This window comes from Prinia subflava, chromosome 3, assembly GCF_021018805.1.
Source record: "Prinia subflava isolate CZ2003 ecotype Zambia chromosome 3, Cam_Psub_1.2, whole genome shotgun sequence".
Classification (NCBI taxonomy): domain Eukaryota; kingdom Metazoa; phylum Chordata; class Aves; order Passeriformes; family Cisticolidae; genus Prinia; species Prinia subflava.
The window spans coordinates 47,213,299-47,240,825 of NC_086249.1; the positions used below are offsets into that span (position 1 = coordinate 47,213,299).

Genomic DNA, 27,527 nt, shown 5'->3' on the forward strand with positions numbered 1-27,527 from the left:
TCAAATAAATCATGGGGCATTTCTACTTGGCTCATATTTTGGGAAAAAATGTTTTTAAAATGTAATTTTAAGCCAAACTGGAAAAAAAAATAGCCAGATAACAAAGCAAGAATAGAATAAAGTGCTTCAGGAAGCAGAATGCTGGACTGCAGTCCTATGCATTTATGAGTGAAAAATAGTAATCATAATACTACTTTTTATATATACAATAAGACTAATGAGGTTTAAATAAAATTATCTCTTTTTACATAGTGGCATGATAGGTCTGTTAGGTTTGAGAGTAAATGCAGATTCACATAAGTAGTAATTCACATTCACACTTACAGGTGACAGGTAAATTCACCTTTAGGTAACAGGTTGTAAATTCAACAGTTACTTTTAGAAAAAGTTTACTATTTCCTGAGAGTTTATTTACTATTAAAAATATTTTGTGCTACCAGAGTATTCTCTAATTTATTATTCTCTATTGACAGTGATAGATTAAAAAAAAAAAAAAAAAAAAACACCAAAACAAACGGTAGAGGCTCAGTCCTGGAGCTTTGCTGCCCACATGGGTTTATTTTAGCTCTCATGCCAGCCCTGTCTGACCTGCTTGGTGGAGTCCTCTCTGTCGAGCCCTGGGCCATGCTGCACATATGCTCAGTTTCATGTGATAAAAACACAACTTAGTGGGTTGCAGCTTGGTAGGATCTTCTGCTGAAGAGGGAAGCTGGCTTGAGCTGCAAGGCTGTCTGCCGCTCAGTGCCTCGTAACTCCAGCCCTCTTCCAGTTAGCAGGACAGAAATAACCTAACTATCCATTTCCAGAACTGCAGATGTTTTCCCAGAGCAAAGATCTGGAGCCATGATGAGCGATAAAACATTAAACCAGATGGACCTTGTTTTGTTTTAGATGTGTCACTGCATGTGATACTGCACTGCAGAAAAAAACCCACAACACTAACAGTGCAGAAAGCTGCAGGTCAAGAAGGGAGCTGGTCAAACTTCTATGTAACACAGAAAACTTTGTATCTGGAAGATGTTTACACAGAAAAAGAGTAGTCAATGTGCAAATGGTTGCTAACTAAAGCAGTGTCATTAGCTATTAGTTCCCAGAGGGCAGAATAAGCACGTACAGGTTACAATATTTGCTGTACATCAGTTCCCTGGGATGCCAGCAAGGTGGAGAGCCCATGCTGGGGTCAGAGCACACACAGCAGTAAACTGTGGACAAGCAAGGAAGGCCTGCTCCACACTGCATTCGTAGCCAACATCTGTGGTGAACTGATTTTATCTGTGATGTCCATGGAAGGTTGTCATTGTATGTTCTTTTGTGACACAGTGAGGAAAAAAATTTCAAACTAATACCAATTAACAGCGAAGAGTAGGTTAAAATCCTCCAAACTGGTGGGATATCAAGTAAGAGAATTATATACAAGAGAAGTTGTATATCTGAAGTTCCCAAAAAGTTATCTGCCATCTGATCATGTCTCAGTGCCTCCAAAATCCATCCCCTGTGGTGTAGGGGACAGGGGGAGGAGATCCTACTTGTAAATCTTCCCCTTAAGGAGCTGGGGTCACCAAAGCCACCCTTCAGGCATCCTTATTCATACCTGATAATGCAGACAGGGACTGAGGTAGTTTGGAACCTACAGGATGAGAAAGCAGCTACTTTGTGAAGATATAATAGCACCTTGGTAGTCAAAGGAGGATTCTGGCAACCTCTACTTAAAAAAACACCAGGGATTTCTTGTGCAGTGAACAAATCAAGATCCAGAAAGCTGGGAAAATGAATCTATCATTTTGTGACTTGCAGCATGTAGAGAGCTGAAAGCAATTGGAGTTCCTGCTTGTCTTCTGTCACAGCCAAGCATAAATTGATTGGCATTTGGTGACGTGCAGTCTTGGGAAAAGCAGTGTGGCACAAGAAAGCAGGCAGTAAAACAGCACATTGCTCAAGCACTGAACAAATGGAAGGAAAATATGCCCTCTCTAAACTTCATAAAATGGACTGTGAACAGACAGCACTATATCAAAGATACCAAAGCCCTCACCTCCACCCCAGCACAAATATTTCCTTGGAAACACAGCTAGAAACCCCAGCACATCCAGACTTAAGGCAAAAAAAAAGCAGAAAAAACCACTTGAAGTTGCCAAGAAGTTTTTGAAATCTGATTCAAACAACCTCAAGTTGACACAGGTTTCTCAGCTTTCCATGACTGAGCTTTGCTTTGGAGCTAGTCACAAATGGAGACATTAGGGAAAGGTATGGGATCTACAGAGTCAGACCCCAGTGAGCTGAAAGAAAAAAAAAACAGTTGGCAAAGTCTGCAGGTTGTGAACCCAAATACAGCAACCATGAAATACTGGACAAAACACCAATACAGAGAGGGAGAAAGAACAAGAATTACCTGCTTATATGTGCAAGAGCATTTTCTGTTTTAGGTGTGATTTTTCTCTGATCACCACAGCAAAATGCTGCATACAGCCATCTATATTAAGTTTTGCTGCAGACTAATTTTTTAACAGCAGGGTACAAATATGTGGTTATTGTCTGGAGCCCTCCAAAGCTGGTACTCAAAACCAAGGGCAGCACAGAATACTTAGTGTCCAACCAGCTGGTTCCTTATTCCCCAACTACTTTTCTTCATTCCTATCCAGCTCAGTCCTTGCACCAAAGGTTCAAAAATCTTTTTGAAAAACAAAATTCTCACTCTTTTCCACGCCAAGGCACAGCAAAGCTACCTGAAAGTGGGCCAAATAAGGGAGTATACCCAGATCAGAACCAAGGCTGTTGCTACCACCAGGAAAAGGAGCTGTAAGAGTGGGGTGAGCAGAACACACTGGCAGCTGGAAGGAGCCAGAGAAAAGGAAGTGGGATAGACAGAAAAAGAAACAGCCACTGGCTGGAGTGAGTTTGGGAAGGCGGGGGGAGGAGTGCCCAGGTGCCAAAATATGCAATCATAACCCCATGTATAAAAGTTAACTTAGTAAGAACATGGTAAGAATATACAGATGTTTACATGCACACAAATACACTGAATTGCAAATAAATTACTTCCAAGTAAGGTGTTTTTAACTTCAATTTTCAGCAAATAATCACCCTCTATCCACAGACCAAAATTATCTTTTGAAGATTATAAAATAAGAGTCACGGGTGCTTTTCTTTGCCTAGAGTACACCCCCTTCTCCTCAAGGTAACTCTCTCCATTAATTGATTAGTCTGCTCTTTTCATTAATTGTGTTCTGATGAAGCAATCAAATAAATGAAGCAGACACAGAGGAATGGAGACTCCTGGGAGAATGCTTGGTTTCAGGAGGGTCAGTGGTAGTGCAGGTTTCATCATCTTGGAATACGTGCCCAGGTTGCCTCAAATGACAGCACTGGAGCTTTTCAATCTGTGGCTGCTCTGATATAAAAAACAAAGTCAAACTGTACCTAGAGCTCTACCTGGAGCTTCCTCCTTCCTTTTGAATGCATAAAGGCTAAGGAAGGGACCAAGGCATGAGAGGCAGAATAATAATGAGATCTCTTACTTGATTTCTGTTTTGTAGAGAGCAGAGTTAGGGCTTGGCTTCTAATTGTTACTCTCACAGTAGCCTATAAAGCCCCACGAGGGCATTATCACAACCCTCCCACCTAGCTCATCACACAACTGGACAAACTTGCAGCCACAAGATGCTAAGGAAGTAAAAAAACCCACACAACCACCACAACCTCAAACCATTTAGGCTTCAAAGTTGTCGCACAAGGGAAATTTAAAGCCTCGTATTGTATTGTGAAATGTAAATGCTTACAGCCCTCCTATTGAGAACATGCATGCTAAGTGAGCCTCAGGAGCCCTTTTCTCAGCTCTGGTGGCTTGGGATGCACAGACAACCAGCAAGTCTGTGCTCAGGGTTTCAACACATGCTAGAGGTCCTGTGACCTTCTCCAGAACACACTCACAGCCCACAGCCACTGTCATTCAGGTGACATTTAGTGCTGGTGGCTCCCCTCCCTCATATCACATCATCTGTGGGCATATGCTGAGGTCAGCTACTAAGTCTAACTTTACTTTCAAATCACTTGAACCCCCATCTCTACCTTCCCAGAAGGTGGCTTAAACCCCCAGGACAGACACGGAATAGACATTTTTCTCCCAGCCTGCCACTGGACATCTCTATGGCAGAAAAAATGATTGTGACCTGTAGATCCTGGAAATTAAAAAAAAAAAAAAAAGAGCCCCAGATTCCTCAGTCATTTCTGGGTTTGAACTGACAACTGTTTGATGTGAAACACAAATGGGAAGTCCTCATTTTCAGCTGAATTTCCAACACCTGAAGATCTAACCTGACTTGAAGGTGGTGTATGTAGATCTGACCAAAATCAAATCTCCATAAATCAAAACTCCATAAAATCCATTGTCATTTTCCCAAAATAGTTGATTTATGCCTCAGTTTTCTTGAGTGAGTTGCACCATACCCAGCCTGCACATTCTGAAATCTGAACAAAATTATCAAAGCTGCATAAGATATATAGGTACACACGAAAATAAAGAAATCACAAAGTTGGGGTTTTTTTTCTTAGAAATATATTTTGTAAGAAAACAATATTAACATTAAAAAGAAACGTTTATTATACAGTATAAAATCATTGCTTGGATTCAACTCGGTTCCTTTAACAAAAAAAAAAATTTAAAAGCCTGAGGATTTTTATGAAGTCCCAATTCCTACAGATTCCTACAAATTCCTACAGATTCCCAAATTCCTACAGATTCCCAAATTCCTACAGATTTGATTCCTGCAATAAATAGGGGGCTTTCCCCACATCATCCATAGAGCACACAAACACTTCAAACCTCCCTCATCCCCTTACCCAACAAGCTGCTGTCCCCTGTCCAGATGTGCTCTAAATATCACTCAGGATTTGCAGCCCTCCCCTGGCCCCTGTACCCACCCACCTCTCTTGGCCAAGCACTACACAAGCGACAACTCACGCTGCTGCAGGAGTCTCCCCAGTCAATCTCTTGGCTAAAATGAACAGTGGCCAGCCACTGACAAATAATGTATAAATGGCTGAGTTGTTCTCAGCTGTCTGTCCTCATAAAACCTGCAAGGATATCTCTTAACTCTGCCATTCATTTGCCAAAGCTGGCAGAAGGGTGCAGAGTTTTAAAAGCTACAGTGGGAGACAAGAACAGGCAATGCAATGACATAAGCTTCACTTTTTCAGGAAACTAAGCAAAAAAGTTACTGTTCGGTTGCAGAATTTAAGACTGCCAGATTTTGTTGTAGGAAAATATGCCTGTTCAGTAACTATAAATACCCCTAAAATATTTCTGGGGCTTACTATGTATTATTTTTTAAATTTCATTTTTATATAATGCCAGTTTAATTACCCTCTAGGTTTGAAAGGCACCCAGTGACCAGCATTCTGGTGAAATTACTCATGGCATTGGTGTGATTTTGCCTCCCTTAATACTGACAAGTTTAAAAGAAATCTATTAAGTTAAGAAGAACAAAGATATATATTACATTTGCTAATTGCAAACAACCTCTTATAGCTGCATTTTTTCCCATTGGGATTAAAAAGTGCACCAGTTTAACATATCTGTACATAAAAACAGTTTAAAACATTAAATATACAAACAGCAAGAGATTTTAAATATTTTGTATCAAATACTATAGGACAATATAATTTACATTTTTTTTACACAAAACATTACACCTGAAATATAACTTTAGATATTACAGAATATAAAAATACATATTTTTTGTTTAAAAAATGTCTTTGCAGGTTCTGGCACAATGTAATACTTAAAGGCACGGCATAGTTTGGTAATCTATATTTGCAATTAACTGTGCAACAATAATAACACGACCTGTAATTAACTTTTTGGAACTACAAGGCCAGATGAGCTCCCTTCTTCCTGGAATGGCCCTTTTAATCAGGTAAAAGTTAAGTTGAACTGTTTAGCTGTTCTCCAACCCATTTCTGCCATGGTCTGAGCTCTCCAACCCTAATCCAGCAAAGCAAAATCGCCCCAATTCAACGTGTGAAAAGCCACATCAGATGCAATGGGATTAGTCACACTTTCATAGTCTTTGCTGTCTCAGGGTCAGAACACTCAACCCCAAGCGAAATGGAGCCCTAAATGCAAGTTGGGAGCCAAGTTCTGTCCTGCCCTATGTTTGCACCAGCACTAGTAAGGGTAATCAGGGCAGAACTTGGAAACAGAAGCTCAGTAATATTAATTGTTTTGATTTCAGCTACACCAATGCAAAAGGCACAATGACTCTAGTGACGCCAGTGGAGACAAATGAAGTGAAATTGCTTTAACACAAAATCAGAACTGTATCATTTTGCCCTTTTGTGTATTTGCAGGACTCCTACTGGAGTCTGCATGGGACAAAACCGTGTCTTTAGAGATATATGGCTTATATAGATGTAATTGGGGTGCAGAAGATTTTCAGTTCTTCAAATTGTTTTTGGACAACTAAAAACCTCAAACAATTTTCAGCACACTAAAGAAAGATTCAATCTAAATCCCTAACTTTAAATGCTCCAAAATAAGTTGCTTCTTGTGAAGAATCCAGTAGCAATGGGTTTGATACCTGTATACTTATCATTTCACCAGATTTTAATTTAAAAAAACCACCTACATTTACAGAATAAAAATGAAATTCTGAATTCCCTGACCAGTATTTGGTGCTTCCTCCCTTCATCAATACATCAAAGCGCCTTATTTTAAGGTTTGTCTTAATCACGTACACCATCAACTGAAGCCCTCTTTTAGTCAAATTTCCTGAAGTCTCATGATGTCTAAAACAAATATTAGCATAAAGGTAGTAAAATCCATCTTGATTAACAATTAGTTTTCCATCATTGAATGTCATATTCGATAAGTTTGCCTGGCCTTTGTCATGATGCCAGGATGTGAGGTTCACTTTGCGAGTTCCTGGAGATAAAAAAATAAGAGTATTATTTATAAACATTTCACAAATTCCAACATTTAGAAAGCAACTTCTGTGTTCTTAGAATCAAGAGCAGCTAGAAGTCTATAGGTTAAAGTCAATACGAAACAATTATGATAAAAATTCCAAAGAAATTTCCTCTTTTCATCATACACTCCCCTATTTTGCTTAGTATTTATAATTGTGCCCTCCCAACACAACACCTGCTGGACTGTGGTACAAAACAATTGCTTAGCCTATAGCTTGATTATGTTAAACAACCATGCAACAAGCTCTGCATAGGCATTGCGTTCCACCTAAAACCTTATTCAAGTTACAAACAGTTGAGAGTAACTTAAAAAACTTGGTGTAGGCTAAAACATGTAAATGTTGACAAGGAATAACTAAAACTCTGGAAAAAAAAAGGCTGAACTGACAATGCCCAAAGGAGAAAGTTTACAAAACTTTACGTATTTTATGTTTGTGTGACTGTAGCACTAGAAAGGCAAACATATTTTCATTTGACAACACCAAAAATAGGGAAAAATCAGAGCAATTGTGCATCTTTAGTACTACACCCTAAGTTGCCTAGACTTTACACAGCACTTCAAGTATTTATGACATAAACTTCCTGATAGGCACAAGCCACTAACATTCTATTATTCAGAGTAATACCCAGAGCAGAACACAACAGATGGGAGGTGGCCAATCTGTCCTTCTAACCACTAGCAATTTTCAGCACACAAGACTGACTCCACTTGCTCCCTCTCACAGCAGTGGGCTCACGTGGGTACCAGAGGACTTCACACCTCAGCCTCCCAGTGCACCTAAATGCCTGCTTGAAATACTCAGTACCTTATTCTCCCAACACTGAACCAGAACAGTCCATCCTTAGCAAGCTTTCCATGGCACACAGCAGGGCACAGTGCCCTCTCCTCCAAGCATGAACAGAGGCATGCCCCAGGACCCTGCCACGTCTGTGAGGAAAGGGAGGGGAAGCAGGAGCAGGGAATTTGAGAGGGACGAGTCTTCCCTAACTGCCAAGGGCAAGCAACTTTTCCCTGTGAGAGGAATACTTTAACAGCAGCCCACAACGAAAATCTTCTGGTGTTCTCCCACAAAGCAGAAGCACTGTCAAAGGCAGATCACAAGTAGCTGCTCCCCTGTGGGTCTAGTGCAGCCAGGCAGAAATTATGAAAGCAAAACCAGACAGAGAAGCCATCTTCTCTGCAGTGCCTCAAAAAAACCCAACCTGAACCTCATCAATTAACTGGAAGAGACACCAAGTCTCTTAAGACACTTAAGTCTCTTAGCCTGCAATTATTCACCTACAAAATATGCTGAGTTAGAGGTACCAGAGTGTGGTACCTCTGAAGCACCAGGAATAGCTGAAGGAGTTGTAGAACTCTGCATGCACAACATCAAGTCTAGGAGAAATACTGCCCCATGGAGACTGGGCTAACCTCAAGATGAGGAGGACAGGCAAGAAATCAGTGCCTAGATCGAGGAGAGGCACATTAGATACAGGACAGGAATGCACACCTATGATGGAACAGGAAAGGCATGCCGTGATTGCCCAGCGGCACACTGGGTAGTTGCTAGGTAGATTTTATTTACCTGACAAGTTAACTTTTAGTTGCCAGTCAAGCTGCAGATTTGAAGAAATCCTTAGTGGGAAGATTTTCTGCTGAAGAAGGGAAAAGAGAGGAAACAGATGCCACAGTCACTTGTAATTGAAAGAGGGGCTCTGGATGAATTTTGTTTAGACTATTTGGATGTTCAGAGGAACAGGCCAAGAGCTGATGGGAGATGACCCTCTCTGTTTTGAGCAAAGGATTTGTACACATAACTTCAGGAAGTCCCTTCCAAGATGGACTATAATGCTATGATCGTGTGTGCTGAGGTAGCATTTGGCCACAATTCAGAGCTCCAGGAGAGGCGTGCCACAGGCAGCAGCACAGCACAAAGATGCTCTGGAAGCAGTTATGCCATGCAACCTGTAATGGAAGCAGCAAGCAGGTTCTCAGGACTCCTGGTGGTAACACCCAGATTTGGAGACATCAAAACAATCAGTACCCTGAAACACAGGAAGTGCAGGAAACCGGAGCATGGAAGTGCCGGACCTGCTGTCCACGAATGTTATGGATCAGAAACTCTGACACGTAACCCAAGCCATGGGAGGGTCAAAAGTGCTGCAATACAGCATCTTCTGTGAACTAATTTACTTTGGAACCATGAAGAAAACAGCACAAGGTAAGTCCTGTTGACAGAGAAGGAAGTGACTGTAGCATAATGAGCAAAATAGACTTGCAGACAGGGTAAGAAGCATTATTTAAGAATTCAAGACAATGCATGCTCTTTCTTAAAACTGAAGATAAATATAAACAATGTCTTGTCTTTTTGTGAGCTTGAACCAAATACAAATGAGTTAAATAAATCTAATTAGCAAGAAGGAAGATGATGTGAAGGGAACAGAGGAGAAAGGAGCCCTGTTTTGATCATTTGTTTGCATCCTAGTAGCTTTCAGATATAAATAAAGCCTGAAAAAGGACCAAAGTACTGTTTGCTCTAAAAAGTCTTTTGGAGGCAAAGGGCAGCTAAGTTGAACCTGCAGCTGTAAATAGCTCAGAATACTACAGCATTTCCTTAGACAGCTAAAGATATCAATTCACACCCCAAATGATATATTTAACATTTATATTTATTTCTGTTTGCAATTTTCCCCTTTTAACTGTGACTAATTTCTGTAATCAATTTATAAACCAAAATTCACTGTTTTTATTTAAAACCTAGGTAGCATTTATAGTGAGCTCTGGTAAAAACCAAACAGCAAGCATCCAGCTCTAACCTAAGGCAGCAAACTTAAAAAATACACACAGCAAGCCAAACCACTACAGCTTCTGTGCCAAATGGTGGGTGGGGACACCAGGACCTGGGAAGGGTTATTTTCTCCCCTCCCTTGCACTATGCCCCCAGCTGCAAAAGTCCACTTGAGGCCTGACATTACAGTGAACCAGGTCAAAGCAAAATGTTCTCTCACAGACACTGCTCAGTGCCTGTTCATGAAGGGTGTTCAGTAGAAAACTGCTTAAGATCCTGTTTGACAGTGATGAAGGCTTTCTTTTTTTCCTGACACTGTTTATTCTGGATGAATGTGATGACAGTAAAGAACCTTAAAATACTAAGACCAAATCTGTCCACTCAGGAATGGCAGAAAAAGATTTAGATGGATTTCAGACATGCAAGGTAAAGAATCAGGGGAAGAAAACAGCAATTGCCATTTGCAGTCAGAGAAAACAAGATGGGAGAGGAAAAACTCCTGGTGACCCCTCAGGCAAATTTTTCTTTCTTTATGCCTGTCACTAATCTCTATGCTACCCAGCCAAGTGGATACTGCCTCATGCCACTGAGCATGATATTAAAGAGCCTCACAACCAGCAGGTCCATTGTTCCTGCTATCCCTAAGGATGCAGCCCCTCACTGCTGCAATGCCCACAAGGGCTGCAGAAGCTGCGCTCATGGATTAACTCCTGGCAATGCTCTTTCAAAAGAGGAAAAAGCCATATCAGGAGGGAGTATATGCCCAGCTTATCACATTGGTAAGGAGTTGATCTGCAACAAAAAACCCCAATGTCTCCCTGGCCATTACCCACAGATGTGCTGTGCCACACCCTTGAAGGTTAATGCAGCAATGCACAACTGTAAAAATTACCAGCTGCTGCAAATTACAGTTGTAAAATTACAGTTTACAGAAAAACCTCCAGGTAAGCAGCAAATGAATTCCACACAGAAAAAGGTGGATTTCACAGACTGTGACACTGATACACACTCCACTTCTGCAGATAAGTGATCTGTTTCTATGACTAGCAAATTAATTGAAACCTTCCAATGATAAAATGCTAAGGCAAGTTTACTGATACTGAATCCTCTACTATTGACCTATTGTAAAAGTAGGTCAAAGCCAAAATTTGACTAAAATAGAAGCTTGTCAGGAGGCATTTGAGCTAACAAGAAAGGTTGTCGAAGTTCTGACGGCCATCTGACAAGCTGTTTAAGCTCTCTGCTATAAAGCTCTAGATTGTGGCAATGCCAAAGCACTTGAAAGAATCCTCCATGCAAGAAGCTGTACAGAAATGCTTTGTCTTTAAACAGAGCAAGAGCAAGGTATTACTATGCAGGCTGCTAAAATCTCATATTTCAAGTCTCAACACACCATTTCCCCTTTGGTTTGGTTATGTAAAACAGAAAAGCAATGTGCATAGCTCAATTAACAATGAGTTCAGCCCTGCAGAATGTATAAATCTTCAGAGAAAGAAGATAGCAGTGATCAATGCACCCTTTCTTAAGATCCTCTACCTAACAGCTTCAGAAAAAACTCTGGTTTACTTCTACCACACCAACTGTTGAGAATACAGCATTGAGAACACAGCAAAAAATCTCAACTGACAGTGACCCAGGGCAAAAACTAAAACTGTTCTGACATTATCTTACAATTTTAGGAATGAATCTTTTCCTCTGGAAAGTGTTCCAAGGCAGACTCATGTCTTGTTCCCTGATACTGTACTAGCAAGGATATTCCCAAAGCCATCTGAATACTTGTGTGTAGAAAATAAGAGCTCTGGCAAGATAAAAAATGCCATCCTCTTACCACAGGGGCAGATAAAAGCCACAAAAACAATTTTTTCCCCCTACTCAGTAGCTCGGGCAATGTTTGTGCTGGTACACGCTTGTATGGATGCATGCATCCTCATGGCTGGTGTCCAGTGGGAATGAAAAACTCCTGATGGGCCCTATGGGCCAAAGGAAAATGGGAAACTTCAGAGGAGAGCATTCAAGAGATTCAAGAGATTTTCCTTCCTCACTTGAAGACAACACAAAGGGGCAGGCCCACGCCCCTCAAGAGCCTGATCATGAAGAGTGGCAATTTGAGATGGAGGCCATTCAGCACGAGACTGATACAAAGGGGAGTGTTCCTCCTTTTCCCACTGCCCCTGCTGCCTCTGAAATCCTTTAATGCATCCAATTTATTCTCACTACCAAAAGCCATTTCTGAAGTCCCAGTCTGTTGCTGTTTTGCTGAAATATCTTCATATACACTTCACAGTTTGATACGTTTATATTAGTATTGGAAGTATTCACTTGAAAATTGAACTTACCAGACGGAATATTCTTATCATCAATAATGAGATGGGCAAATGGCTGCTTCTCAGGTTTGTGCCTCTTGTACAGTTCAAGTCCTAATGCCTCCATTGCAGCTAGAGATAAAAGAATTGCATTATCCCAAAAAGACAAGTTTAGTGGAACTAAAATATTTCTTATTCATAAACCAATACCTACCTTTTTCTGGTCTTGGTGGTGTTCTTCCCATAGCACGCTGAACTTCCTAAAATGAAAAGGAGATTTTGTTTTGATGTTTTCTTGACTTTGTACCAATGTTTAGTTTGCACACTGACAATACCCTGTGCATGTATCTGGGGACACTGTTCTACCTGCAGCACATTCAGATGTCTGGGATATGAATCATGTAAATATGACAATGTATGTAACAGGCACAGACTATCAAATTACTTCTAGTAATTTGGTAATTCTAAAAGGTGGATAGAAATGATAGTATGTATGATCAGTGCATTATTTACTGAAGTAGTGGTGGTTTACATTTAAAATCTTTTCTACTTACTCTACCTGGAATATTTCTCTATAATACAAAAATGATTGATAAGAAAGCTTCACATCAAACAATGGAATTTATGAACTGATTTAATTATTTGGAGTCTAAAGGCAAGGAAAGGGGCATTTCTATACAGGAACTAGAGTGTAATCACTCTAACAACTAAGGATAGCTAAACTCTGGATTTCATTAGTGATGAGGTGAATGAAAACCTCCACGCCTTACACTTAGCCACCAACAGTGAAGGCTACAAGGCTTTACAATCAAGGCTTACTTCTAACAAGGTATGAAGGAACTGAAGGATTAAGTATCATCCATACTGGACCAAAGGGACTGGGTGCCAGATCTGGAAAGTATGTAATTCTTCAAAGCTGCAGATAAATTTTAACATGAATGAAAAATATGCTACCCAAACCCAAGAATAGCACAAAATGCAGGCACCACAAAAAAGCTTTCTTTTCAATCCTTCACACCTGTACTCCTCTTGAGAGAAATATACAAGCAGTAGATTTCAAAAATCTAAGCAGCCTGTTCTTGTTACAAGCCTAGACTGAGTCTTAGTATTAAGCTCAACCCTCAGTTCTGTCTCCCTTTTCCCCATGACTGTTCATCTGTTTCCTAAAAAAAACAGGGGTAATATGCTTGTTATTCTGAATACCTCATACCATGGAGCTGTCAAGATGTTTAGTAAAAGGAAACATTTTGCTGAAGATAGAAAGTCATGTCCACTTTGAAACCTAAAAGTTTCTTTGTTTCATCTTTATGCCACGCACACTGCTGTTTGGCTGATTCAATCCATGTATATGAAATACATCTCAGATTTGGCCAGATCAGCAAAGTCCCACTGTGCTATCAATCACTGGGGTGTTTCAGAACTTGAAATCCTGCTCTGAAAACACCTGAAGTCCTGCTTTTATGTAGTTTTGCAACAGCAGTGAAATATGTAGTGCCTTTGCCTGTGCATTTATTACTCTCACTTTCCCCTTTCAGTAGCTGTTTAAATGTTAAACCAAAACGAAAAGCCACAGCAGTATGGAAGTTGTAGTATGACTATCAAAGCATAGTACTTCAGCTGAGATATGCTGATTTCATAGATAAGAACCATGGAGATGTTTTTTGCTGTAGAGATGAGAAGAAAAGCAGAAGAATCACAACTTCAAAAGACCAAAACTCGCATCCACTTCCCGCATTTACATTCACTTTGCTTCTCTGATCTTCCTACTTCAATGTCAGTTCTAGGAACATGAAAATGAAGTTCAGTTCTAGGAGCTGCATGCCAGCCTCAGCCACTAGCCACACTAGAGTAGGAAATAGGAAGACGACAAGAGAACACAAGTACTAGGTACTGTGAAAAATGGTAAAGCCTCTGAAGAGAACAGGATGTAAGGCAAGAGCAGCCTGGAAGAGGGACCACACTATCAGAGATTATTGCAGCACACCTATCCCAACCCTTTTTCCCTTGAAGGAGAGACACATTTGTTTTCTTGCTTTCTTAGTGGAAACTTCTCAGATGTGGAGTTTGTTTTAATATCCTTTCCTTTGGGAGGATGCGACAATGTCCTTGCCTGGAAAGCCTACTGAGCACATCCAAAAAGAACCATGTACATTTTAACCTCCTACTAGCTAGATTTGGTACTAAAAAGAAAAAAAAAAAAATCTCATGGTTGATAATTGCTCTGCCCTTGAAAACACTGAAGTGGTCGACTGCTATTCTACATTTAACTTACATTTTTCTTAGGGGTATTCAGTTCTGTTTCTGCACATTTCCAAAGATGTTCTAGCTTAAGCAGCTGAATACCTCACCTTCTGAGACCCAGCAGCCTGACTCAGCTCATCTTCCACAGAGAATAGCTCTGGTCCTCATGAGATCAGCTGCTTTCCCTCTAACTGGAGGTGGTGCTGTTCATCTGCAGCGTCACCACTCAGTAAGCAGGACAGCTACCAGGAAGACTTGGGTCCACAACTCTCCTTGTCTGGAGCCCACAGTTAGCTCATCTGGTTAGATCATGGCACCAGTAACACCAAGGCTGGGGGGTTGAGCCAATGTTTCATTGACTCTTCTGTGAGCTTATCACTAGATCAGAAGTGGCTAGACTGTGGCCAGAAAAAATCCTCCAGGAGTTCTCTAAGCTCTGGACTAGTGTCAAGTTCTTTACTTGATTCTGACCAGCCTCATGAAAGTTTGCTATTCTTTCTGTTATGTTGTTTCAAGCTTCCAAAATGAAGGTGAAACACATTAACTAGTCCCTAGAAAACAGATATGGAGTTGTAGGTTTCCTCCTAAAGAATAAGCAGTTAAATGCTTCTTGATTTTTTTTTTTTAACTTGATGTTCATACAGTTCCAAGGTGCTGATACAAACCTACCTTAGAAAAGAATTTAACTGTGTATTTGCTTCTGACCCTGAAGGACATTTTTCAGTGGATGTTTGAAGGCAGCCTCTTAATGGCATTAAAAATCCCGTGGTATTCTTAAGGAATTAAGTGCAGTGATTTCTCAAATCACCAGGGTATCAACTGTGTTTTTTAGGTCCTGAATGCTCTTAGGTGTCTCATACTTACTCATAATGTCGAGGCTCATTAAGGAGGCAGAAATAGCTCAAGAGAACCCGTGACTAAGACACTGCTATAATGCCATGAAAACTGCTGACAACGCATTACCAGCAACTCCTCTTAAGACTGCCATCCACAGAACTGTGTGTGATACCAAGCTATTCAGTTATTTTTAGCAGAACTGTACACAGAAATCACCCCACTCTTAATCTTATGACAAGCTGCACTTGTACACCTTTGTCATTTGTTCACTGCCCACCAAGTCAACTCTGCTGGCCTGCTTCCCACATTCCAACCTCCTTCATAAACTCACTGTTTAAACAACAGACAAGGAGTTAGTCACAAAAATGAAAAACATGTCTTCCTTTCATTAAAAAACAAACAAACAAAAAAAAAAGGCCGCTAAGAAACTCCAAAACTTTCTCATTTTAAAGCTAAAAAAATCATGTTTTAAGTGCCTGGAAAGTTGGGATCTGCTCTCTACCTCGTCCACAGCAGGTTTCAAAAAATAGCCATTGCTCTTGAAGTCATGTCCAATACCAGTGATGCAGAGACAAGGCTGCCCCTGAAGATATGAGATTTGTGGAAGGTTTTTAGTCTCCTTTAGCTTTTATCTAAATATCACAGTATCTACTTTGAGCAGCTCTAATAGCCTTTTGAGACCAAGGAGAAGAGAACTCCTGGACAGTCACTTATTGCTTCAGATGTGGTCTTAAAGCTTCTTTATTAATTTGATTCTTTTATTACCAAGTGCTGTAAGTACAGCTGATACCAGGAAGAAGTATCTGATTCTCTTGCCGGAAATTCACCAGTTTGAAGGATGCTAATCAGGAAGGAAGTGAAATAGAAAGTACATGAACCTATATTCATCAGACTGTGGTTTAGAGACTAGCAATAAAACCTCTATCCAAATGAGTAGTCTACTGCTTGCAAGAAAAAAAAGGCATGTAAGATTGTAGGATGGAAAGCTACAAAATTGTAGGTGAAATTTTAACAACTTACAGCAATCACTTGTGAAACCTTTACTTGCTCCATAACTATGTGCTCTTTAAATGCCTGCTAAGTATATAGATCTCTTTATAAATGCTGCCCTGGAGGTCTAGCAAAGCACTCCGCTGCCATGTGGGAGAATAGCTTACGCCTGAACTCCACAAGCAGCTAGAAGCTGGGAGCACTGCCAAGCAAAGTTACTTATGGATTGACCCAAGATATGTTTGTAGTCCTTTCTACTTCAGGCTCATAACAGACTTCATAAGGACTGTGGTTAGAGCAGCTGGACTGCCAAAAGCTTTTTAGGGTTACATGGAAAAAAATTAAGCAAACAGACTGGCTAGGAAAGTATATTATTTGTCTGCTTGAAAGTTTATATGCAATATTGAAAATATGCTGTCTACTTAGTAAGCTGCTCCTTAAGCAGAACTTTTGTCGCGGAATATGTTAAGGAATCAATCGCTAGATTCTGATTAAAAGAAAAAAACTGTATTATTTTTTCAGGAGACAAGTATTATTTAGACTGGACCTTGCAGCCCTACTACACTGGTTTTCATATGAGCACTTTCAACATCAATCCCTGCTTTACATTTAAGCACTCTGTCTACAGGTGTGCAAAGAAAACGGATGAGAACTGGCACAGGAAGCAAGAAGCTGGAACCATAAACCTGAGCAAAATAAATTTGTCTATTTTCATTTCCTGAACAGCTCGAATTGCAAAAGACAATATATTGAAAAATCAAAAAACATAAATGATATCTTGAAGTGTTCCATTTTAGTCACTTAGCATGCCGCCAGTTCAAATAAGGATATCGGTTCTTAAAACACACATAAGTTAGATTCTTTAGATTCTCCTTAAGGAAAGTGAAAAAAGCACATTCAACAGGAAACCTGCTTTAAGTCACATTAGCTGGATCCACACACAAAGGAGTGGCACAACTACAAGTAAGGTACAGCTGCATCTCTTCTCTTCATTGTTGCAGGGTGACTGAAAGGTGGAATTTACAGATGATGATAAAGTATAATTCTGCCTTGACACTGTTACTTTCACTTCTCTGATGTACCGAAAAGATGTAAAAAGCCTCACTATCTCCCTATCTATTTTTTCTCTGTCATTGATACAAGATGACAAAGCATTCAGACCACTGGTGCAGCTGCTTAATAAACTCCATTGCATTCAAAGGAAATTCAGAGTCTAATCACTTTGCCAAGAGAAATTTTATTGTTCTCAATCCCATCAGCAGCCAAAAAAGTTTTCCCTACTCACTATTTATCCTGGCCTTGGACATTGCAGCATTTAACCTCCATCCAGACTGGAAGGATATAAAGCCTCAGCTAAAGCCCGTGCCTTTGTTGAGTAACCAGCAGCAAATGACCAGAACACAGGGCCTCTCACTGACTTACTGTAACAAGCTCCTTACTCTGTCATGAGTGAATGAGCAGCCAGCACACAGCACATATGTAGGTGCAGCGTAAGAGGCTGTATAAAATGCAGGAGGAAAGAGCTAATCCTACAGCCATAACCCTTTGTTCCCCCCTTACACTCCCGAAGGAGGTGGCTAGCAAAAGGGACAAGACATGGACTCCTATGTCTCTCTGTATTTTAGTCACAAAAAGATCTGTCACTCAGGAGTTCCCTGTTAAAAGCAAACACCACATTAGCACAATTCAAATGCTGTAAATTTAACTCAAGTACAGTTCATGCTAAAGCATATGTGAGTTCGGCTCAAATCTAATGTAATGTAGTAGACTTAATGAAAAACTGCCAGTCCTATGCAGATGTGAGGCAGTAAAGTTGTAATGGGCCTGATAAGCCAGGAAAACCAAATACCATAGCAGACATCCATATGTTACACAGCCCATAATTAGCACTAAACACTCTCATGAACACAACAAGATCAAAGGCAGAAACTTTAGTAAAAGGGGATTGTAGCATATTTCCAGCTTGCCTGGGTTTCTTCATTAGAGCTGACTTCTTTTGTCATTTGTGTTTGGCAACAAGCTGTCACTCTCAGCTCCTGGGCAAAGACCACCCAGTTATCATGCTATGGCAAAACAGGTCTTCTGCCAGTGTGAGAATGGTCTGCACAGAACACAGGACTGGCAAAGTGAGCAAAACCAAAGCAGGAACTAACACTCACTTTGGACTTTAGACAGAGTAAGAAACAAGAGTAAATAAGAGCAAACGCTATCTGCTTTTCTTTCAGGCAGTATTTTGCTTGCTGATGATGGTAAGAGAATCTTGTCTGGAAGATTCCTTTGAAAAGAATGTGGAACTGACTCTTGTTATGAGCATCCAAAGTGTTGGAAAATCTATACAAATATCAGCCTAAATGACTACTGTTCAGGCCCATCTAAATGTCAGAATAGATAATCACCTAATTTCAATCAGTTTTCTTAGTACAATTTCAAATCTTCCTTTCTTTTCAAATGAATAAATAAATAAAATGTGCTTGAATACAGAATTGGTTAGCCACTGCCAGATTCATCAGCAAACACAATACAATCCTGGATAAAACTTCAGGTGTTATTCAAACACCAGGAAATAATTTATTGAACTTACCTCTGAATATAGATTTAGGAAAAAATGTTTTAATTTCAACAGGACCATGAAATAAAGAAACACATTGTCTGTGCCACTTACCCTCTGCACAGCCCTTTGAAGAGCTTGTTTCACACTTCTACAGGATTCTGGCATTAACTTCGCTTCTTGACTTTCAAAGGAGGCATCGCGTAAATCTGTACTTTCTTGGTGTCCAAAAAGTGTTCTGACACAGTGTGCATGTTCTTTTGAAATTCTAGTAGGGTCCATCTGAAACAAAAACATAAGCACAATCACAGTTCTAAGTGTTAGAGACATTTTTCAACCACCTAAAAGTTTGGCTTATGGCTAGGTTTGTTACCTAAACTCTCATTATATACAGTGTAGAAAGAAAAAGTTCCCAACATCAGTTTTATTTCCTCCAACAAACATGTGAGATAGGAAAATGAATTATCTTCTGGTACTGCCTATTTCATTAGCTTAGACTAGATATGTGACTTTCAAAAGTTAAAGATAAACCCCATTCTTACGGTAAAGTCAATAACTTTGAATTCCATATTTCAACCACTCAGGGCAATATCACAGGTTTTTTTAGCAGGAAAGATACACAGCTATCCTACCTCAAAAGCTATTGTTTGTATTGTATTGTTTGTGTATTGATGACACAAGAATGTCAAATACAGAAACCTGGGGAAAGTGTGTATATGTATGTATAGCACATCATTTTCAAGAGGAGAAACAGAAGTTATCTCTGAAACTGTTTTATCACTGAAATTATATCACTGAAGCTATCAATCAGCCATCACTGAAACTGTTGTATGGATGTGCTCATTCTGGATAGAGTCTATTTTCTTTACAGTGGCTGGCTGGGGCTATATTTTGGATTTGTGACCAAAACACACACTTTGTTACCACCAAAGTGCTGGTAACACAGGGATGTGTTTGTTGCAGCTGAGCAGGGCTGACACTGAGTCAGGGCCTTTCCTGCCTCTCACCCCACTGCACCAGAGAGGGCTGGGGGTGCACGAGGAGCCGGGAGTGAACACAGCCACAACAGTTCACCAGAACTGGCCAAAGGGATACTCCAGACCCTATGGCATCGTGGTCAGCATATAAAGCTGGGGGAAGAAGGAGGAAAGGGGAGACATTTGGAACGATGGCATTTGTCCTCTCAAGTCACTTTATGTGGTGGAGCCCTGCTGTCCTAGGGATGGCTGAACACCTGCCTTCATAGTCTGCTTCATTTGTGCGTGCAGCTTTTTTTTTTACCTTTTAAACTTTCTTTATTTCAACCCATGAGTTCTTACTTTTGCTCTTCCAATTCTCTCCATAATCCCATCAGCAGCTATCTGAGACTCAGTTGTCAACTGAGATTAAACCATGACAGTGACGAGAGATATTGGTGTGTGAAATAGTGACCAAGACAGCAAAAATCAAAGACCAAAGGATGATTAAACTGCACCACAAGACATCTCTGCATTATTGGACAAGGAATGGTAAGTTTAGAGTATCTGCAAGACATTTTTAGCAATCAGTCTTTGTGACTGAATCAAGTATATTTTTAAATCTTGCATCCTATCACTTAGAATAATCGGAAGACAATCCAAGGATTAGGATTGTACCTTGACAGAATTTTATTGCACAAAACCTATTTAAACCATTTCACCCTTTTTTTTTTACATACTCAAAATCCTTTACACTGAAGGCATTAACAACCATCTTTCACAGACGGCCTAGGACAGGTCTCTCAGAAATTGTTCTCAACTTGCATTTATTCTGCTTTTACTTCAGGCTTAAAGAAGGATTTATGCACACAAACTCTTGTCTAGGTTCTCTAACTGTAGCAGTTGGCCTATTAAAGAACATTTACTCCTCTCTCTTTAGCTGGAAGAAACACTTTTACCTGAGAATTACAAAAGGTTATTTGTAATTGCAAATACAGGAATACCAAGACATTATGGACAGTGTCTAGTGTTCAGGCTCCTTTAACACCGAGCTGAACAAAACAGCATATCAAAAGGAAGTTTTTCACAATGCAAAACAGCCAGAGTGAATCAAATATATCATTTGTTCACAGGAACATGAATTCAATTCCCTAACCGTGCCCCCCCCCGCCCCCCCCCCCCCAAAAATCAGTTAACTTACAAGTGTAAGGTTAAGATTACAGAACTGAAATAAAGTCTACATCACCCAGGCAGCCACCCAATAGTAACAATCAGCACAGAGTCATTTGTTGACTCAGCAGTACCAAATGCTGCCTCCTCCACCATCATCCTTCTGCACAAGTCTCCAGATGGAAAGCTCTTTGCCTGATTCATTCAGACCAGTGTCAGATCCTGCAGCCTGGTTGTCTCAGTCATCCCTGCAGATTTGGAATGAAACAAGTCACAGAAGGTTCACCCGAAGATCATAAGATGCCACAGCTTTGAGCAGAGGGGTAGTGATGAGCTAGAGAGTGGCTTGGAGGCAGTAACATGCCAAAGAAAATCTGTGTATAGCCACCGCAGCTCTAGGAATTAAGTGCTAAAGACCTACACTAATGCCTTCTGAAGTCAGCTAGTGCAGCACAGCCTCATTAACTGCACAGGGAGATCTAAACCAGCACCTCTCTGCTCGCACCCTCTTCACCATGGCATTTAATTCCTCGATTTCAGTATCCTATATCAGTAACAAGGGATGAATTTTTGCTGGCCCAATTCCTTTAAGATTAGTTCCCCAAAATGAAGTCACTCCAGATATCAGCATCGAAGTCAGCATAGGGATAGGCATAAGAACAAAATATCAGGAAGGCAGCACTAAGCTTTAACTGACTGCAAAACTGCACTCCTAAGGCATCTCTCACACTATGTTCCACTTGTATTCAGAACTCAGAAAATCAACTGTAAACTGAAATAATAATAAAAAAAAAAAGAAGCACAAAATGTTTACCAACAGCTACTAAAGGGCCATTAATGCAGAATGATTTGGGTTGGAAGGTACCTTTGAACATCTCTAGTCCAGTTCTTGCTTGAAGTAGGTCCAACTTGTAATTTAGGTCAGCTGGGTTAAGGTCTTTTTGAGACAAGCTTTGGGGAATGTCCATCACTGAAGACCTTCAACTTCACTAGGCAAACCGTCCTAAAACTTCACTACTTCTAGTGTGTAAAAAACCCTTGGTTTTTATAGCCAGCTACAGCTCCCCTTGCTGCAATTTCTGACTGTGCCTCCTGTTTCTGCTGTACACTACTGAAGAGCCTGACTGTCTCAGGTAGCTAAAAACAGGCATTAGCTTCAGTTCTCTAATCTTTTATACATTCTGATTCCTTCCTGTCACAGTGGTTTTCTGCTGGACCTTCCAGTTTGTTGATACACTTCTGGTACTAGGGGACCCAAAATAGGACCCATTATTTCAAATGTGACTTCTCCTGCTGGGATTGTTAGAGACCTGACAGAACTGATGTCTCTAACAGCATCTGGATATCAATCTTCTCCCCCCTACACAAGTCATGGAACACAGAAAGCTACAGGAAATAACTGCCAATAAATACTGATTTTTATCAGTAATTCTACTAGACAGAGACTACTGTCCCAGTTTTGCATTTATTAAAACACATCATCTGAACAACAGGCAAGAAAAATAGGGTTTACAGCATAAAGATCATGGAATTTGTAAATGCCTGAGTATTCAGCATGACAAATCATAGGCCCACAGCTATCAGCAATCATTCAAATGTGTCACACAGTACTGTATCTCAGCAGTAATAGCAGCTTGCACAGAATCACTTGCTCAGATTACAGCAAGTGCTGTAATTTTATCTGCTCAAGGCTTAAGACAGAAAACCAGCATCTCTACACCTACAGTTAAAAGGCTGAAGGCTTAATGGAAACACTGTAGCTGATGATTTCAGTAACTTGGAGCTGTGCAGCTCACCCTGACAAAACCTGCAAGTCTCCAGAGTTACTGTTTGATAAGGGGAAACTGATTTTGGGACTAGCTAACCCACTTGTGGCCCACACCTTTTTCAAAGAATACCTTTAAGAAAAGTCTTCACCACATTTAACTATGAAAATCAGCTCACTTGCCTGAAAAGACATTCTCAGAAATCCTGTATCTTAGGTCTTCACAAGGAACATGCACTGAACTGCCATGGCTGTAAACAAGCACTACCAAGCACCAAGAGATCAAAACTGTGGGGAAGTAGTGATGCAGAGAAAAACTTCCAGGGGCATGTTTTGAGAAGAACCTCTAAAGAACAAGAATATTATGATGAAATACCACAAGCAGCTTGCTAACTTGCAGGACAGGACACCTTCAGCAAAAAGTCCTAAAGACTTAGCATCTGGAAGAAAAATCAAGATGCAAACAAAAACAAAGGAGAAAGCTTTATAAAGTGTGAAGTAACCTAAATACCCTAGAGGAATTAAACTAAAGAGAGGAGTGTCTAGCTTATTTTTTAATATCCATTTTGTCTGACCTTGAAATCAGATCAGTCTGATCAGTGAGCCCTTGTTTTCAGCATCTCTCATCATTCTAGTTTTATTTCTGCACTGTATTCACCCATTTCAGGGCAGCCAAAACGAACTGTAGCATCATGGGTGAGACTAAATGAACTTACAGAATTAAGAACCAATTTTCTGATGTAAAAAGGACTCAGTTTGGTTTTAAAAGACACAATATATTCCGCCCACCTTTACTATTAACTTCTGCATTGATTATGCACTGATACAATATTGCATTAAATACGTACTGGTTACAATAAATGTTTAACATCTATATTGTACTTATTTTCAAACTTAAACCACTTTCCAGACTATCAAATGTCACTTTGCACTCCATGACCCTTCTTAAGCACTAAGAAGGGGCTCTTCCAGGCTTCTGAAAGATGATAATGACCCCCAGCAAGCTGTTTTTATTGTTAGCCACAATGCTCACAAAACTTCAGATGAAGTCTGAAAGGTAATCATTTGAAAACATACCACAATGAATGTCAGAATTCCACATAAGCATGAAATGACAATAAAAACTGGGCTTCCAGGTCACCATTTATCCAAATCTTCTATCTGGCAGAATAGTTAAGATTTGTCTAGACTTTTTTTTTTTTTTTTTTTTTTTTTCTTTTTTTTTTCTTTTTCTTTTTAATGGGAAAAGTGCACACTCTTGGAGGTCTAGCTTAAACTGTGGGCATAAGACACTCAGCCACCACACTTCAATTTGAGCACTTTCAATTTGCTTCACTGCCCTCCAGCTCAGTCAGTGTTAGACCAGATTCCTACTCTTTTGAGATTTAAGTGCACTAAGGAAATGGCCCAGAAAGAAAAGCTTAAAAGCTAAGCTTTTGGAGACTATACCTCAGAGTTTATCAGTCAAAGCTAAAGAAAATACTTCTCTCACTCTGTGCTTTGCATGAGTCACTATCGAGTGATGACCTCCAGCTGTTCTGAGTATCTTAACTAAATATTCATGATATTTTTACAGATAATGAGAAAATATTCCTCAAAGTATAGGCAAAATAAATGCTTAAGACCAATACATTTTTTTACTGTTTAAATTCTTGGATTCAGTACACTGCACAGGATGGACCAAAACCCAAGGATAAAACATGCTAGTGTTTTTACATGTCAGTACATTATTATGAGAATACTGGTAAAATTCAAACTTGTTGCTTTTTTTTCTTTCCTTTTCGACATACTAGCTCATTGTCTCACTTGCATGGCACTGCATTATTTCTTGGCCACAAACATGTGTTTACCCGTGAAAACCTAGTGTCAGTCTTAGTTATGTGTCTTGTGAAATTCCAAATGCTCAAGCCACAAAATAAACAAAATTAAGGAAAAACCAAAACCTCAACTATTGTCTCAGCTTATAGTGTGTCATGATCCAGCCCAAATGATTTTATGAGAATACAGTCAAAATGTGAGTGGTAAAACTGAGTCAGAGTTTACTCAGACTCTCAGATAAGGTTTTAAAGAGCTTCTAAGATATTAAAAAATTATATCAGCCTATACAGTCAAATCTTTCCAATTGACATTTGCTTAATTTACCAAGCAAGCAATTCAAATCTTTCCATGCATAGCTTCTACTACTAATGCTTCATTACTTTAACAAAATTAATTTAAAATAATTAAGTTCTGTTATTAAAGTACAAACTTAGCTGAAATTTACACTGAAAAGGCCAAATTGAAGTAGCTTAATAAAATCAAACTTCAGAGAAATATTTTCAAAAGAAAGAGGTCTGATTGTGTCCCATTTAAATCAAATAAATCTCTAAGAGTGTGAAATAAGAATTGACTGCTGCAGGACCTACCATGTTTTTCCACCTATCTTATTTCACAATTAGAAGTGATGAACAAATATGAATTACCATATCTTCTTACAGTGAATGATGTACTTAGTTCAAGAGTATACTTATTATTCTATTTTCCATTGATTACATTTTCTCCATTAAAATTCTTTTAGAAAATTACTTCAGTCAAGCCTACATTGACTTATATCACCTCTTCCAGATGTTTTGGAAATTCAAATTTACTAAAGACTTCATTCAATAGCACTACTCCAAATCTACAGGAACAAGAAACTAGCAAGAGAATTAAGCTGTCAAATCCAGAGTTACACCTGAGCCATTTTTTAAATCAAAGAAGCAAAAGAAAAATAGCTATTATGATCCTTTTTACCCTTTGTTAAGCCCACGTGAAACCCTGACAGGTACCTATCAGAAAGAGTCCCTTTAATAAGGGGTATACTTTGATTAGTTGCTTTGATTGCAACGGCTCTCGAGCCCCCTAATGAATGTGTAGCTGTGCATCTCTGAGCTATGTTTTGACAAGAATGTCTGTTCAGGTTCATGAACATCTGGAGTGAAAAACATTACCCCATCACAAGTTGAAGCAGGCATTCATTTATTTCATTGTCAAGCAAACAAATAGCTTTAAGCTACTTGTCAATGAGCCCCAGAAACAAGATGTCACTCCTCTGAAATATACAAGTTAAGATTAACTAAGTGCTGTATTGCTGTTACATTTTATTTTTGGGAAAATGGAAAGCAAAAAGCCATTGTCAGTAAGAAAACACAAAACAGTCTGCATAATAAATTATCAGCAGTGCTACTGTATATTTGACAGTCATTCATTTGATGAAGTGGGTATACACTTGTGCAACACCTGTTCTCAGAGTGCACTTTGTTAAGAAATCCAGCCTGCTACCTCAAGATCAAGAGCCTCTACCTAGAAAGTAAACCAAAAGAAACAGATTTCCAGTCTCTGCCGACTTCAAATGAAAAGTACACACAACAGAAGCACCAGTCCCATGACGGCAGTCAGACCCACGTTAACAGAACTAACTAGCATCCGACAATAAAGCCAAGCAGAAATCTAACACCTAGCCCTGAGAACCAAGTAGCTGGCAGCTCCCCACTTCCTCCGAGAGGGCTCAGCCTTGCAGGGTAGCAGATGCAGCAGCGAGGGAATCCAGGCAGCCGAGCCATTTCCAAGAAGCGGGCTCCTCTTCTCTCTGAAGCCCAACCGCTCATCGCCTTATCTGCCCCCACAGCGACACCTCCCCGGCTCCTCTCGCCACGCACCGCTGCCTCTTCTGAGCCATCCGGCACACTTGAGGCCTGCCAGGTGAGGGGCGGCTCTCTCCCAGAAATGCCCAGAATGCCAAGAAAACCTCCCGAGCTGTGGCAGGCACCTCTGGCCGATGCCCACGAGCACACAGACCCCGCTCCTCTGCGGTGCCCCTGCGCAGCCTGAGGCACAAACCAGCACGATGACCTTTCCTGTCCTTAAAGACATTTTCTCCTGCTCGTAAAACATTCATGGCACCCAAAGACCTCAGCCATGCCACAGAATCACAGATCACACGGAGCTGGAAGGGACCCTCAAGGATCATCGAGTCCAACTCTTGACCCCGCACAGCAGCATCTCCAAAAATCACACCATGTGCTGAGAGTATTGTCCAAACACTTCTGTCAGGCTTGGTGCTGTGACCACTTCCCTAGGAAACCTGCTTCCAGCCACCCTCTGGGTGAAGAATCTTTTTCTAACATCCAATGTCAGACTTCCCTTTTAGTGGAAAACTGAAAGCTGATCATTAAAAACCAAAGCCCTGCAAGACTTCAGGTGAAGGATCGTGACTAACCTGTCCCCGGAGTCAGGGAGCCCCTCCCATCCAATCGCGCCGCGAATCCCTGTATCCCAAAAAGCACCCGATGCCCGAAGCGCTACCTGGAACCCCTCGCACTGAGCAGCTCCAGTGATCAGGGGACAGCACAAGTTGGGCAGGGCACTGGGAGCCCATTGGCCCGACCCCTCTCAGACCTGGATCAACTTCAGAGACAGATAAGTGTGTTCTAAAACTTTTTGTTTTGTTTTTCCTTTAATCAATCGCCTCGATCGCACCTACACGAGGGCCTTCCCCTCCTCTGCAGGGTGCGAGGCGGCCGCACTTGCCACGGCGGGAAGCGCCCGCGGCAGTCCGCGCTTACCTGAGCTCGGAAGTAGAGGAAGAGGGCGACGCTGCAGACCACCTGCCCCAGCCCCAGGAGGACGAGGGCGGCCAGCAGGGAGCGGGACGCGGGCGGCGGGTGCGGGTGCGCGGGCGGTGGGGGCGGCGGCGGCGCCGGGGCGCTCTCGTGGGCGGCGCCGCTGCCCAGCTCCTCGGAGCCGCGCAAGTACTTGGTGTAGTCTCGGCTGGCGCGACGCATCGCAGCTCCGCTCCGCTCCGACGGCTCCACACGCGGCCCCACCGAGCTCCCCAGTGCCGGCAAACAACCCCGCCGCTCCGGCCGGGCACCTCTTATAAACGGGGCGGCCAATCAGCCCCGGGCGGCGCGCCCCCGCCGCCCTCCTCCTCCTGCCTCCTGCCCGCCGCCGCCACACGCATCA

General features: G+C 40.9%; 1 protein-coding gene across 1 annotated transcript; it reads right to left on the bottom strand.

Moving 5' to 3' along the window:
* Positions 1–1,408: 1,408 nt before the first annotated feature.
* Positions 1,409–27,527, bottom strand: TNFSF11 (TNF superfamily member 11). The gene is made up of 5 exons (XM_063393533.1): positions 27,128–27,527; positions 18,768–18,935; positions 12,252–12,297; positions 12,071–12,169; positions 1,409–6,919 (listed from the first exon to the last, which is right to left on the bottom strand). The coding sequence occupies exons 1-5, from the start codon at positions 27,344–27,346 to the stop codon at positions 6,498–6,500; spliced, it is 954 nt and encodes a 317-aa protein (XP_063249603.1). The 5' UTR covers positions 27,347–27,527; the 3' UTR covers positions 1,409–6,497.